Raw genomic sequence first — 16,400 nt, 5'->3', positions numbered from 1 at the left:
ATAAAGTAAGTGGCTTACACTGAAGAGAGAATGACACACCTGCGCACAAACGTCAGTGGCCACTACCAAACTATGAAAAGGCAGCAAAAATATTTACAGTACAGTTGAATGAAAGAATGAATTAGATGGACAAAAGGAAACAACAGACACCCGGACAGGGACCAACGCCTGAAGACAGTTCTCCTTCCATCTCTAAGGTTTGCTGACGTCAGTGAGTAGCCTTCCCATCTTGACAGAAATCCATTTGATCCTCAGACAGAATGATGGACACAGACTGCATTGGTGTGTGTATGTGTACGTGTATGTGTGTGTATCATGGGCCGTCAACATGACCCCCCCCCCTGTCTGTCGCTGCTGGGAGGACTTGAGAGGGGAGTTTCTGCAGCTTGACAGCTCTATCGGTTAAACCAGAGAGATCAGGCACTGAGAGCTGGAGAGCTGGAGAGATGGTCGCCGATAGGAAATGCTGAAAAGCCACTCAGTCAGACAGTCGGTCAGCCTCAGCTACTTCACGTCCAGTCATCATCGATGCTATCAACACACCACAACAGGCACACTTAAAGCTTTGACCACTGGTCAAAGTGTCCCTTATAGCTGCTGTCTAGTACTTACCCACGCTTTTAAGTAATTCGGTATAACCTTCAGACGTTGTTAATCTAAGTGGTCAGGTCTCCAAAGTATTTCTTTACAGAGATGCCTTGAAGCAATCACCTTGAAAGGCCATCAAGCCATTAACTGTGTGTTCCTGGCTTCATTTAAAAGCTACACAAGGGAACTTTGGCAGCTCTGACTTAAACACCCCAAAAAGCCAATACATTTCAGACGTCTAGACACAGTGACCCTGTGTTTAATTTCCAGATAGCCTGGATCACTTCATACCTCAGAATAAAGAGGTGTGGGAAAGGCAAGAGATGGCCTGCAGCATGCTTCCGGAGAATACATTCTCAAAGCATCTGATTCACAGCAACGGATCTTTGGTACAAAGGAAGGGAACGGAGTTGTACTTGAGAGGCATTCTTTTTCATTGTTGTGGCTAAATTAAACTTCCTTCCCCTAATGAACTGGAACCTGGACTGGGAAAGAATGCCTACTGATAAAAAATTCATGCATTAGTGGTTTGGAAATTTTGTTAAAATCAAACTATTTCAACACAACGGTGGCGCTAGTCAGCAGATCAACAGTCATTCGACCTCATCATCTGGGGACCATGAATTTCTGAATTAAGTTTCATTGTAATCAATCAAACAATTGTTTCCATACAGACAAAAAGGGATGGACCACTACTGCCATCCATAAAGCCACAATGCTATAATGTATCAACAGATGAATTGAGTATGGCAACAATTAGTAGCTTCCGCTTTAGTTGCAGTTCTAATAAGGATTGTCTTCTTTAGTCACAAGAGAAGATTTCTCACCAGCACCACGACAAAATCCACAAATAGAGTGAATCCACAGGGTCTTCATTATCCGCGATGGTAAACTTTTTTGTCTTTTGTTAACATCGCACTAACGAGAAACTCGTATTTATGTAATATTTATATATAGCAATCTTTCTCACTGTGGCTTTCAAATAAATATGATACACCTGCGCGTCTCTCTCTCTCTCTCTCTCTCTCTCTCTGCTGTGATGAGTTCTGCAAATGGCACCGTGGATGATTCATAAAAGCTGGGGACTCGCTCATCCTCTTGCAAGGGCGTTTTCTAACATCATATGTGCATAGATACCAAAGAGCTGACACACACCGACACCCACAGAGATGTGTTCGTGACAGCGTTGATGACATACGTATACTGAGATAAAAGGAAAGACACACTTCGGAAAGGAAATGACGAGTCGCTCTCTCTTCCGACATGTAAACAAATACAAGTTCATACATGAATGAATAATGTCAGACTCGGAGCGAGTGCTCCAAACTTTCCATCTTCTCCAACCTTCTCCAAGGACACAGAAGAAGAGACAAACTGAAAACCGCAGACAGCGACCAGATATTGAGACAAGATGGGTTGTTGCCATGTTGGGTTATTGTTTCCAACGGGGGAGTTGGAGGCCTCTGAAGGTCGGCGCAGCTCTTTGATTAAGACCGGGGATCCTACGAGGGTTTTACCCGGCTAAATTTAGACAGAGCCCGGCACGGAGAGTGGGAGAGGAAGAGGATCCAGAGGATGACTGTACAGATGGGGATGAGAGGACGGAGAACGAGGGAGGTAGGGGGAATGTGAGGGCGTGAGAAAAGGAGGGTAATAATTTAATAATAACCAAATGACAGGAGCATGATGTAGAGAGGTGAAGCGGTGGAAGGAGCTTAATGGTCACTTGCAGTGAGTCTGAACCAGCTACTGCCAACAAGCTTGACATTATCTCCCTGTAAATCTGCAAATCAGTCGCTGGGAACGTCCGAACAAGCCGCTGTTCACGGCGAGCGCCAAGAACGACCTTAACGGTACAGAACTGAAAATGTAGTGGATGTCACCTGCACATTCTGTGGCACGGAGTCCTCCTAACCCACTTTCAGGTTAGATCCTGTTCCACTTGCTCTCATTGCTCAACATTGTTTCTCAAGTAATTCAGTAAAAAAGCAGCTTGAAGGAATACTCTGACCATTTGGACAATATGCTTATCTGTTGTCGTGCTAACCTTGTCGATGGCAAGGCTACAGTCTGCTGGGCTTAGGGTTAACCCTAACCCTAAAATATATTATTATTTTTTAAGAGATCGAACAAATTAAACAAATAAGCTATTTTTAGGCATATATTTAACTTAAAAATTATGAAAGCTCCATCAATGTTCTCATGTTGAATTTTTTCTTCCCCTTGGAATACTGATAATACTTAATACTAGTGTTTTCAATGTGCTAATATACAGGAAGATACTGTACTGAAAAGAAGATATTGACTGATTACTATCACTGATGTTCAGATGGATTGACGACCATGTGAATTAAGGAAAATATGATACATCCTCATTATATTAATAATAAAGCAGTTTAAAGGCCAGTGTCCTTTCAGCACCGTTCAAATCCCCCTTAAGTGCTAAAGCTCTCGCTGAAATTAAAATGTGGACGTCGCTGCCCTTTTCTCATTGATGAGCGTTGCCGAGCGGCCAACTTAATTATAATGCACTCGACTGCACGCGGGACATCACGGCATCAGCTCCTTTTGCAGGCCAAAAAAGATCTCTGTCCTAATAAATGTCCCGCTGTTATAGATGTTCCCGTCTCGGGGGGTTCAGTGTGCTGCATGCACGGCCACGTGTGTCGATGCGACTCTCATTTGAGTCGTGAAAGCAAATGTCGTGTGGGTCGTGATAGCCCTAAGGTTGGAGAAATGGGCTCGGAACCATGAGACTGTTGGCTATAATCCCGAGGTAAGCGTCAGAATCTGGGCTGTGAAGAAGAGGAATAAATCAAGGACTGCTGTCAAAAAAAAAAAAGCCCTCTGAGAAGAGTACTTTTTAACCCTCAGCTGCTTGGTAACCAGCACTAGAGGACTGAGGTTGTACTGGTCAGATCCCACATGGATGTGTGTGCAAAGCAGGACACCAGAGTAAACCCTCTGAGGACACCTGGACAGATGAAGGCTGAACAAAAGTTAATTATCCCATTCTGTAGACAAATCTTTTACCCGACTCGTAACTGACATTTGGCGTACGTTTCTGTTCCCCCTCGACAAGACTGTTAGGCTGCGTCGAGCCGCGGTGGATTGATATTCCCCTGACAGGTGAGTGAATAAGTGCCAGAAGCGGGAGAACAAGCGTGGGGTTTGTGTGTACAAGTTTTTTTTAAAGTGGATCTGACGCAAAGGAAGAGGTGTGAGACGGGACCTATAAATATACTCTGAGCCCAGGGATTACGGAGAGACATTTGTTTCAGGGCGTTTTCTGTCGGCATCCACGCCTGTGAATCCACAACCCAGCTCATAATCGGTCCGCATGTGTCGGCTTGCGAATCTAAAATAGAAAAAGTTGAGCGTTGCCGAAGAGGATTTTGGGATGGTTTTCTTTCTCGTGAAGTATTTTTGCTCTAGTCATCTTGCATATATCATATGTCAAACCACACAGCAAAAATAAATGTGTGCCTATTTAGTTACTGGGAATGAAGGCTTCCGTCCCCGTAATCCAAGCTGTTTCAAATTAGTGGAGCTGTTCCGATCAATATTATCATTGTGTGGACAATGCATCACATGACTACATGTAATGTGAAGCCGCTGCAGTGATGAAAACACAGACAATTATCATTAAAAGTCTGCAGAAGTATGCAGAGTTTCAGTTTTCAGCCTTAAAAAAAAAAGCTTCAGCTTGGAAATTATGCGTGTAACTCACATTAACCCCACTCTGTCATATCTCATGTCAACTGTACATTTGTTTGTTTTTAATCTTTACCACGACCGAGCTCATCAGTGCAGGCGGATGGGGGGGCTTTGCCAGGGAAGGAGAGAGAGGAGAGAAGAGAGAAGAAAGAAAGGTGTGGGTGGGGGCGATGGAGATTGCCCCACCCACTTCTCCATTCAGTGTAAAGGTCAGGCTTAATGAGCTGTGGGCTTCCCTGAACGAAAACATTCGGAAGCTCGCCGTTGTTCGAAGGAGATATTGCGTAAGAAGGCAGAGGCACACGCTGGGAGACTCACGGACACTAAAACTAACCACGACGGTCAGGTTGTCATGGTCTGCACCGCTGAGGGCAGCATGGGTTTGCACCCACATTCTTTGCGACGACTGTAGAAAATATGTGCATGTATGTTTACATTTTGCTTTACAAACAATAGGTCTATTTTCCTAATTCTAGCTCTATCTATTTGGTTGTATTTTTATTTATATTTTAAACTTTAAAATATCAAGCCTCAATGACATTTTTGTCACAAGAGTTTGACATAGACATCGTAGAAACCATATCCTCCGATGTATCAGCATCGTATCATTTTACTCCCTAATATCAGCATGGGCTTCCATATCAGTTGGGTTCTAATATAAATATACAACATATAAACTAAACGATTCTCTTCCTGGATCATGTGTTTGTTGATTATGCATCTTATTTTTTAACTGTAACTGGATAAAAGATGGGGCAGTCTCCAATAAAGATGAAAGACAAGGGAAAATAGCTCATCCACTTTTCAGACTCCCCATCCGCATTGCCAACAATTTTTTTTTCCTCCCCCGATATCAGAGTCTCTCGTGTCACTGCAGTGAAGAGTTTGCGAGCAGCTAACTAGATGAGGCCATTGCCAGAGTGTGTGAGTTCTCAAGTGTCCCTGCGTCTCTGCCTGTCCTTGCCTCTCTGTCTCACCACAGCTCAGTGCTGGCACACATGATGTCTTGGCTTTGTTCCCCGTCTAACTTGGCACCAAAGGCTCAGTGGCTAAAATGTGGCCCCTTTCTAAGCACACGAGCACCAGTAAATTAGAGAGGGGTTAATTGAAAATCATTCTGGAGTGGCGCTCCATTACAAGGAAAAAGAAAAAGGCCGCTTGCAGTGCCCAGAGGACAGTTCATTTCAATCATGGCAATTCCTGAAACACCAGTAAGCCGCTTGTTAAAGCTTTTAAAAAGGTCGCGGTCCTGGTCAATATGACCATTTCCCATTCGCATTTATACTGTCAAATTATCCAAACTGCCTCTCCAACAGACAATACATATTCTATCCAAACTCGACTGCGCAGACATATACACAACAAACACCTTAATGTCTAAATAATACTGTCCATTTCAAGTTGTCCAAGGCGGCCACGTGGGGGACTGCCTGGGGCGGCAGACCCTTTTACAGGAGGAAGTATGAAAGAGCGAACACAAAATGACTATAAAAGAGACTGCAGAGAGAGATGCCCTACAGTTGTTTGTGTTCTCCCTTTTGTGTCTCTCTTTTGTGGCTGTGACTATATCTGTACACTTCAGCCTCGTAGGCAAGAGATCAGGAAGCTGTGAGGCAAACGGCCTGGTATGGAGCCGGTACAGACCAACCTGAGTTATACACAAACAGGAATCAGACTATAGTATACAACATATACCTGTCACAAATGGGTTGAATACACAAGATGTGATACAAAGAAGAAAAAATGAATGATATCATGGCTGAGGATGAGATAGTGCCCTTGTGGCAGTAACGCTGAAGGCTGTAAGCATACATGGACATGTGTGTGTGTACAGTATGACCACGAGCAGTTATCTGCCAGTGAACACACCAGAGGGTTCAGACAGTGGGAGGAGACATGGGCACAACCGCAGAATAACAATGAGGAAGGAGGGCACAGGAAACACTGCACGGTGAGGGTGTTTATTAGCAATTCAGGCCTCAGAGACGAGGGTGAGGATGAGGATGCACAGGACATGGACATGCCGACAAAAAAAGAAAAGAATGCCCAGTTATGCTTGGTTAGTCATTTTTGGACCATGATTTGATGAAATTAACTCATCATCATCATTATCATCATCATCATCATCAATGAGTGTTCTGGTCACTGGATCGCTGGCTGAAGAAACCTGTACAGAAAATATGATGACCCGGGGTCTTGTAATTGTCGTGAGATTGCCAGGCAGAAAAAAAATTACTACGCCTGCAAAGAAATAATCTGACTCATCATCTTCCCGGAAAAAAACACAAAGATTAATTTTTAGTGAGCGCCAGAGATGCTGCTAGGCAAATTTTGGTTATATTAAATATATATATATATATATATATATATATATATATATATATACACACACACACACAAAAGATGGCAGCAGAGTGGTGAGACTTGCTTATAAGGTATTTGACCTTATCGTCACGTAACGTAACCAAACCATTACCATTCCATGAGTTTAAGTATGTGGTTAGTAACCATGACAACATAGGTCCACTACGCCATATTAGAAGTATTACTGGGAGACACTCTTTTGGGTTGTATAAGGTTGCAGGACAATTTTTTCCAAAAGGTTAGAGTGGGGAAAATACTACCATCGCCATCCATTTGATTTTTAGGTCTTTTCAATGTCTATTCAAACAACCTAAATAATGCATAATAATGAAGCATTTCAGTTTCTATGATTGTTCCTTACCTACAGCCTCACAAAGTTTACTAATCAAAAATCATTTGATCTATAATTGCAGTAATAAAGTTAGTGAAACAGAAAAATCTGACTAAACTGTAAAATCTCCAATCCAACTATCGTTAGAAATACATAGTTTGCCAGTATGTACAAACATTCACTGATAGGGTTTGATTGGATACGGTTGATATCTATGTCAGACTTAAAGGGCGGGTCAACTCCACTACATCACCGTATCATTGGATCTGATGCTCCAGGCTGTTAAACCACAGATTGTTACTCAGTGGTTGTGGCTCAAATTCTTATTTTAGTGTTTGGTAGCAAAGATGAAATCAAGTCGGTGTTGGTACAGGATGTAGCTCAAGGCTCTTCCCTTATCTGGATTCTTTTGAACCGTGCTTGTTTGCAAAGTGCGGCGCCTCTCCCGTTTTACGTAAGACGCCTCCAACGAGCGCACTCATTACTGATAAGGGCAACGTGACATGGAGCCCGAGCTACAGCAGCGCCGCTGAGACACACGCGACTCTGACGCAACGGAAAATACTGCGTTTAAAAAGGAGGATGAGCGCCGAAAGATACCTCGTACCTTTCGATACGAAAGAGTTACCCACTGTAAATTTAGGGAAAAGATTAAAGGACACCGAGAAAAAAAGACATGATAGAGAGGGAAACTACATAGATATTCTGGGAAAAGGTGACAGAGGGCTGTGATGGGAAGGAAGGAAGATAAACCATTAAGGTGAGCGCTGGTCCTTCTCGGGTGCCTACCATCACGATTTCATATTGACGCGGATTAAGCGCTGACACCCGAGTCAAGGATCAAGCCTCGATAGAAATGACAGGCTTCCTGTTGCCCTTTAAATCCTTTTAGGAAACAGAGATTACGCCCGCCCACACACACACACACACACACACACACACACACACACACACACACACACACACACACACACACACACACACACACACACACACACACACACACACACACACACACACACACACACACACACACACACACACACACACACACACACACACACACACACACACACACACACTCTCTGACCCACTCACATGCGTCAGCAGCTGAACCCTTTGCTGACGGCCTTTATGACAGCGGATAACACAGAAGCGAGGCACAGTACGTGGGGGGGCAGATGACTCAACCGGGGTGGTGTGTACTGTATGTGTCTGCGTGCGTCTTCTACTGGATATTGCACAAGCGGTCCCCACTTCTTCCCAACTTCAGCCAAATCCTATTGTTTTCACTGAATTATTAAACGTATTCACTCCTGCATGAGCCCGAAAAAATGATCCTTATTCTGTGACCAACGTCTGGCTCGACCATTGTTTGGAAAAAAAAAATAAATAAATGGAGCTGACGATTCTGAATTTAAGAGAACAACTAATCTATAACCAATTAGAACATCGGTGTGACCCACATCTCTCCGGCATAATTACATTTTCCCCGCGCTTGGCCTCAATTAGGTGATTTGCCCTCCAGCTCCTCATTATCCCATCAAGCGTACACAATTTATAGCTGCAGGAAAAACGACAAGAATCCGCAAACTTGAAAAGAACTTCAGACATTAATAGTTCCGTCACTACTGTAAACAAACGGCGGCCATCTTGTTTGAGGAACACTGACTGAGACTCAGGGGGCAGTTTAATTAATAATGCTGAACATTCATCACTGTGTTGCACAGAAACAAATAATTACTCTCATATCTAAAGTGTCCCAACAATATAACAGTAAGTTTACTATTTTTGTGACAGTACACAACTAGATTATGTTATGGGCATGAAGATAATAACTATAAATTCTAGCTTTTCCAGTCCAGGATCAATTTGGGCAATGCAAAAAAAGATTCTGCGAGAGAAATAGTTTTGAGAAATACATCTATTCCTTTTCTGGCAGAGAGGTAGAGAAGTTTAATTCTGATCTTAGGTAAGGGGCTGCTCGATGTAGCTCTCTGTTTAACCGACATATATGAGATTGAATCTTCCAATTAATTTGGCAGTTATATTTCTACAAATAAGAAGTTGATTTTCACTGACAATTTAACAGTTCCCCTCACGTAGTGGTGGTGTGGAGGCTTATTCCCCAGCTTAGATCCGCCCGCTGTTACAGACGGTTCTTCAGATAAGCCAGAAATACACAGCAGATTATCAAGGACTCACTTAAACCACAAGCTCACACGTGAAACAAGACTGGAGCTGCTGGTTGACAAACACGTGACCGTGCCCTGTTTCGCATGACCGTGTCAAGAGGACACAAGTAAACATCCCATACTGAAACTGACCCATAGCTTTTGTTCATTCAACCATATGTGGCGTCAAGATAATAATAACGAGGATACTTCACATGGAATAATATGTGTAGCACACATATACGAGTGTGTTTCGCCTGCATGCCGAGAAGCCACTCGAGCGGAAGCACCTTTTGGCCTCCGTTCCCAAAATGTACTGATCGGACACCATAGAGAACCATCTGTTTCGTGGATGTCAACACAACACACTGTGAAGTAACACCGGCAAACCAGTACCCACACCTCCAGCGTCAAGCAGGCCAAAAGTGTTTGGTTTCCGTGTCATCACCAGGCAAAGCGAAGACCATGAATGGGCTCACACTCTCACAAACAAATGTTTGGATGTGCATTGAGACATTTGCATCTGACCATGCCTTCTGATTTCAGAACGAAGGCAGTCCATGTGATGAAAGTTGTGCTGTACACAAAGCACACACACACACACACACACTCATACGGTACACGCACACATTAAGTATTCAGTTTCAGGGTCAAGTGTCAATAGTTAAAAGTGCCCTATTTGAACTTCACCCTTCTGGCTGCCCCTCTCGACAGGAACAAGCTTGATGGCAATGAGAGTGCCGTTTTAAAAGGCAGCGTAATCAACCACATCCATTCATACAATGGTCAAACATGTGCAAATGACATTTCACTGTGTATTTGGGGAAAACTAATGCATTTAGTGGAACCGATAAGATGCTATCCTGATTAGTTTGCTGGATGCTTGTGGGAGAAAACGCACAGCTGAAGACTCTGCCGCTCCTGATGGCATCTCTCTACAGTGACCTATTTCAATGAAACATCTAGAGGATGTTTGCTGCCTATTTATATACGACCGAGTGCATAAATTACTGGTAGTTGCAGTGTGTTGAAATCACAGGAAGCTGTGGGAGCTTAAGAAAGAAGCTGCAACAATAATATGGTTTCTTACCTCTCCCAAGTGGGGAGTGGGATTGAATCCACACAGATTGCACACTGTCTTCTTGCACTCGGTGCAGAAGCTGTAGTTCGGCGTGTCTGATGATCCAATGTTCAGGTCCACTTTGCAGAGGGGGCAGCCTTCCTTGGTTGCTGGGGCTGGGGCTGGGGCAGGTGCAGGTTGGACGGCTGGGGCCTTCTCTTCCCGCTCCACAGAGATGGTTCTGGGGGGTTTCTTGGATTTGGCAGGTGGGGTGTCAGGAGCAGAATCCGAATCAGGGGGAGATCCAGGCGCAGAGAACGGGGAGTCAGGTGGTGAGCCGGGGCCTGAGTCAGGAGGGGAACCTGGTCCGGAGTCAGCGGGCGAGTCGGGCGGAGAAACCGCCGCCTTTTCGTCCTCTCCGGTGACAAGATTGGTGGCTGAGCTCAGGAAGGACGAGCCAAAGCTGAACATCTGAGAAGCAGCAGCGGGAGGTTTTGATTCCGTCAAACCTCCAAAACCTCCAAATAACTTCCCCGCCACCGACTCCTCCTGTTTGTGCGGAGCCTGCGCTTGAGGCTTTGACGATTCCATCAAACCGCCGAAACCGCCAAACAGTTTCCCTGTGACGGACTCGGCAGCCGCGGGAGATTTAGCCGCATCGGTCAGGCCTCCCAAACTGATACCTCCCAACCCCCCAAAGAAGCTGGACTCCTGCTTGGCCTTCGCTGGAGACTGCTGGGGAGTGGACTTCTGCTGAATGGGACGACCAGTCTTGAGGTCAATTTTGGGGGATCCCATTGAAGAGGCCGGGGAAAGTGGTCCCGGAGAGGTTGGACCGGGGGATTTCTGCCTTGGCGTGGTCGGCGGCGTTAACCCTTGGTCGCTGGTGCTCTGCTGCTTAATCAACAGCTTGCCAGGCTTGCCCGGCGCCTGTCTCTGGGGCGAGGGCGGGGCAGAGCCTTGTTTGGGCTTGGACATGCCCGGGGCATCCATACCGCCCATCGCTCGCTGCATCTGGCAGTTCAGACACAGCCACTCTTTGCCCTGTGCATGAAACAAAAGATGGGTTAGATTCGACTGGAACAGATCGCCACACTGTTGTGAGCACAAACACTAATGGCATGTGTGATTAAGCAATCGATCCCATAACATAACCATTTTCTTTGTGTCTAATGCAATGTGAAGACAAATTCAGAGACATGTCCATTGATTAGTGTTTCAAATGATGCTGAATCCTGTTATGCCTCGTCAAATTGCTTCTTTATACCATGAGTGAATTGAAATATGGCGACAGTTACATAAATGCTAATCAGTCAAAACAGAGTGCTGGATATTGAAATTCTGTTTTTTCAGTTCATGTTTTTTTCTTAATAAATGAATACCATTTCTACGCAGCTGTGATATTTCAGCTACAACAGAGTCTGTGAAACAGATGAATATTTTAATGTGTCTGCTGGCAGAGAGGCGAATACTGCTCATGAAGCAATAACTTCTATTCACCCCTTCATCAGATGCACTGTATATGCTTAGACCACGATCAACAATTGTATTTCATTGTCTTCGTTCTGTCCACACCAGTGTGTCTCAACACCTGTTCCTGGCTACAGCGCCGCGGTCTTTGTGTGGTGTCAGGAAATCACCTTGGTTTCCAGTTTGAGCAAACAACAGGGATTGAAAAGATAATGTAGGCAGATGGATCACTATCTAGAACAGAACAGTGTGTAATGGTGCTTATTGGATATAATGCAAACAGATATTCGGAAAAACGTATACTTCTGCAAACAGCATCAAACTTGTAGAGACAATATTCGTCTATCAAGAAAATCCACTTCCTGCATTGATCTGTTAAAAAAAAAAGGTGACCCTGACTGAATAGTATAAGAATCCTGCAGAGTGAACCAGTCACTCTGCTACACTGTCCTCATGGCCCAACAGCGTTTACTGTCCATGTGTGACTTAGTGTCCTCGCTGGCTGGCACAGAATCTTCCTGTGGCCATGACATGAGTCACCTTGATCAACATTCGCTGCGTCCATATGGTGCCACTCTTATGAGATGCATTCCCTTCTGCCAGCCTCGGGGACAGACTGGAAATATGAGGCTAACTGGCAATGGACTGCAAGTTATTTGGTCTGGTGTTCCTGCTGCAAGCTCGTTGTTTTATCTAAAAATGAAAACTTACTCGTCTTTAATATTTTTTAATATTTTGTATAATGTGTATGATTAGATGTACCAGTCTGAAATCTTCCATTACTAGATATTTATCATTTGTAAATCTGAGTGTGACATAGATAAAACACTTCAATCACAGTAAAAAAAAAATGAAAAAAATGAAAAACAAAAACAGAAGAGATTAGAAAGGAATCACTCTCTTACCGCCGAGTCCGGGGGACTGAACCCACAGAGGCTGCAGACCTGGTTCTTACACTCAGTGCAGTTACTGTAATTAGGAGGGTCCTTCGACCCGGTGTTCAGCCGGGTGGTCTTACACAGTGGGCAGAGTCCACCTTCAGCCTTTTCGGGCCCTCCGCTCTTAGGTGGCTCCCCAGGATGAGCCCCGGGGCCGGGTGGCCCTTGCTGCTTGGGTCCGGGCTTCCCTGGTCCTTGTTGTGGGGGAGGACCACCCTGTTTGGCACCTGGACCCGGTGGTCCTGGTTTGGGGCCCTGTTGCCCTGGTGGTCCTTGACCTGGCTGTCCTTGACCTTGCCTGGGACGCTGCCCAGGGGGTCCTTGGCCAGGAGGACCCTGGCCTGTTTTGGGCCCCTGGCCTGGCGGTCCCTGATCTTGCCTGGGGCCCTTCCCAGGGGGTCCTTGGCCAGGAGGACCCTGGGCTGGTTTGGGCCCCTGGCCTGGAGGTGCCTGACCTTGCCTGGGTTGCTGCCCAGGGGGTCCTTGGCCAGGAGGACCCTGGGCTGGTTTGGGCCCCTGGCCTGGAGGTGCCTGACCTTGCCTCAGTCCCTGCCCAGGGGGTCCTTGGCCAGGAGGACCCTGAGCTGGATTGGGCCCCTGGCCTGGAGGTGCCTGACCTTGCCTCAGTCCCTGCCCAGGGGGTCCTTGGCCAGGAGGACCCTGAGCTGATTTAGGTCCCTGGCCTGGAGGTGCCTGACCTTGCCTCAGTCCCTGCCCAGGGGGTCCTTGCCCTGGCTTTGGCCCCTGTCCAGGGGGGCCTTGACCTTGTTTCTGGGGTCCTCCCTGTTGTGGTCCCCTTGGACCCGGTCCTTGCTGAGGGCCCTTCCCTGTTGGCCTACCTCCCTGCCTGGACTCCGGCGCTCCAGACGCATCTCCTTCCTCCTCATCCCCAAACAGTCCAAACTTGGGCATGTTGACAGTATCGCCCATGGAGGTTATGGAGGAGGAGACGGAGGACGTCATAGACGACATGGCGCTGAGGGGGTTGGCCCCACTGAGGAAGCTGGAGCCAAACATGCCGGATGACTTGGTGTCGGGGTCTTTTGGCTCCTGCCGGAATCTGGACTCAAAAAGGCTGAGGGACGAAGGGCTGCGGCCCGGCGCGGGCTTGCCAGGCGGACCCTGGTTGAAGGCGTCTACTGTTCGGCTCTTACTGAGACCTGTTGGGCCCCTGGAGGCCCCTACCTGCTGGGATCGTTGTTGGGCATCGGATTCTGAAGGTCTGAAAAAAGAGAGAAAGAGCAAAAAGATAGTTCTTGTTAGCACACTGTTTACGATCATAATTTGTGGGACCATGGCGATTAAAAGAAACTACTGTCATGTTTACCAAAAATAATACTAAGAATAGTCTGAAAAGTTAAAACTGCAACAACATCAAATGTATTCAGTAGCTACACACAACCGTCTTTTTAAGACTATCCATAAAATATGTTAGACAATAATGAAAGAAACAGTTTCTCGCTCAAGCCTATTATGTTGCAACACTCTGAGTAGATGCATATAGTGATCTGGTCAACCATACACTCCGGGCTTTTTTGTCTGCCTCCTCCACTGTTAATGCGTTTTCAGCTCAAGACATTAGCTAACGGTAGCATCACTGTGCTAATAATAAGAATAAAACTGAAGACCGGGGCACCGTGACTCCCGGGTCCTTTCAGCACATTCAGTGAACACAAAACGTGCATCTGCAGCAGCCCCGAGGTGAAGCTGACAGTAGAGTGAATACCGCTGAATGACACGCAGTGTAGATCGCCGAGATAGACGGGGGAACGCGTGGCTCCGCCGGCGTAAGCTGAGACGCCTTTGTTAGCAGCGTCCACACACACACACACACACACACACACACACACACACACACACACACACACACACACACACACACACACACACACACACACACACACACACACACACAAGATATTGTCTCCTTATGGAGTGATCATCGTCGTGCAACATAGAAGAGGTTTCTCGGGCAAACGTGATGTGAAAATGACCTCCTCGGGGCGACAAAGTTTAACGCTGTAACGAATACAGCGTCTGATTGTGTTTCCCCCACAGTGAGCAATGAGATAATAATAGATGTGTATACAGTGCGAGAGCCCAGGCAGCGTCACCGCCGCGGACGTTGGTGTTGCAAAGCCCCAGGTTGGCCATGCAGTCCACTGCAGAGTGGATTTCAGCACCACGGACAGCGGCCAGCCTCCTTCTTCAACCCCAGCAGCAGAACATGAAATCAGACGTTTAAATAAAAGAATAAAACAATCAGAAAAGCAGCAGGAGGGAGGGATGACTGTAACCGCTGTTCTATTTATAGTCATATTAATATTGATGCACCCCCCCCCTCCCCCCACTCATCTCTGGCTCAGATATTAATAACATTTCCCATTCCCCCTTCAGTTGGAGCTAATTGGCAGAGGCTACACATCCGGCCAATTCCATCTGATATCCAGGAATCTTGTATGAAAGTCAGTATGATCGAAAACATAATGGATGTGGAAGCATTTTGTTTTTGAATGGCAGCTTTTCGACCACAACACAGCATGTCACACTACACGCCACCGACTAAAATCCGATTTAATTCAGGAGGAAGCAAAGTCTATAATTGGGAATATTAGAGAGATGAGGGTGGATGGATTTGTTTCAGTAGCTGTTAAAGACGTCGTTCCGTGGGAGAGAAGAGGACAAACACACACACACACACACACACACACGACAGATTTTCTTACCCAGCAGGCATTTCGAAAATTTCGCACAAATATTGGAGGTGTGTCTCTTATTATTACTCTGTGATCTCGCACCATCCCCTTGGACAACTGACACAGAACAACAGACCGATTCTGACTCCTGACATCTTCCGACGATCGAGTTGTTCAAACGAGGCTTTTGCAGCCATGTATGATAAAATAAGAAAAAAACAACAACAACAGACACACACACACACACACACACACACACACACGACGTCGAAAGCAGCCCGCCATCAGGATGTGGCCCCGATCACACCAGAGCCACCGTGTGTGTTCGACATGAGGGTCTTGATGTGAATGTTAATCCACGACGCGCAGCTCTGAGGACGGAACGATTTCTCGGCGCGGGTTGTGAGGATTCCAACTGGGCGTGAACGCCTCACAAGCATCTTTAAGCGCACTTCTCCAAAAGGATGCTGCAACGCAAGCACAACACATCCTCTCCTCGCGTCGCATCGTCTGATTATTGTGGATCATTATCATTATTATTATTATCAATGGATCAAAAATGCTGTTTTTCATTCAAATAAAAAAGGGGGGGTCCTGCCTTCGTGCAGCCGCTGCGCCGCCCTGCGCCCTTGACACCGCCGCGGCGAGCTGCCTCCTCTGCTCCTCGCTGAGTGCGCCCAGGTCGACGGCGGTGCCGTCGGACACCCGCACGAAGCCGCCCTTCCCGTCGGGTGCCAGCCCCTCCGGGAGCCCGGCCGGCGGCCCGTCGCCCCCCTCCAGGCTCGCCTCGTTGCCCATGACCGACCCCTCCCGTCCCCGGCACTGCTCGGATCAATGCGCGGTCCGAGCGTCTTCGCGTTTGGGGTCTGTCCTCTTATGTCCGGAGCGCGCGGCGGACACGGTGTTCCTCGGCGCGCGGGGGCATCTCAGGTGATGTCACGTCGCTCCACTCCCCCTCGTCTCCGCTGGCTCTTCGCGTGTCGCGCATCTCCGCAGCTGCACACCACAGTGGCCACGGTTTTCCGTGAGCAGGTCCCAGGTTTTACGACTGCTCTCCGCCAC

The 16,400-nt window shown here is 46.7% G+C and overlaps 1 protein-coding gene across 4 annotated transcripts in view; it reads right to left on the bottom strand.

Moving 5' to 3' along the window:
• pcloa (piccolo presynaptic cytomatrix protein a) overlaps positions 1 to 16,400 on the bottom strand; it is a 51,904-nt gene extending 35,504 nt beyond the window's left edge. For all 4 annotated transcript variants that reach the window (XM_035615643.2, XM_047336430.1, XM_047336431.1 and 1 more), the window contains exons 1-3: positions 15,937 to 16,400; positions 12,610 to 13,864; positions 10,265 to 11,278 (exon numbers count right to left, since the gene is read on the bottom strand). In XM_035615643.2, coding sequence (XP_035471536.2) covers positions 10,265 to 11,278; positions 12,610 to 13,864; positions 15,937 to 16,136 — 2,469 coding nt within the window. In that variant the 5' untranslated portion in view covers positions 16,137 to 16,400. The remainder of the gene's footprint in view (positions 1 to 10,264; positions 11,279 to 12,609; positions 13,865 to 15,936) is intronic.

This window comes from Scophthalmus maximus, chromosome 12 (assembly GCF_022379125.1).
Source record: "Scophthalmus maximus strain ysfricsl-2021 chromosome 12, ASM2237912v1, whole genome shotgun sequence".
NCBI lineage: Eukaryota > Metazoa > Chordata > Actinopteri > Pleuronectiformes > Scophthalmidae > Scophthalmus > Scophthalmus maximus.
Note: the sequence above shows the minus strand (reverse complement) of the source record. Positions and strands in the feature narration are given on the sequence as shown.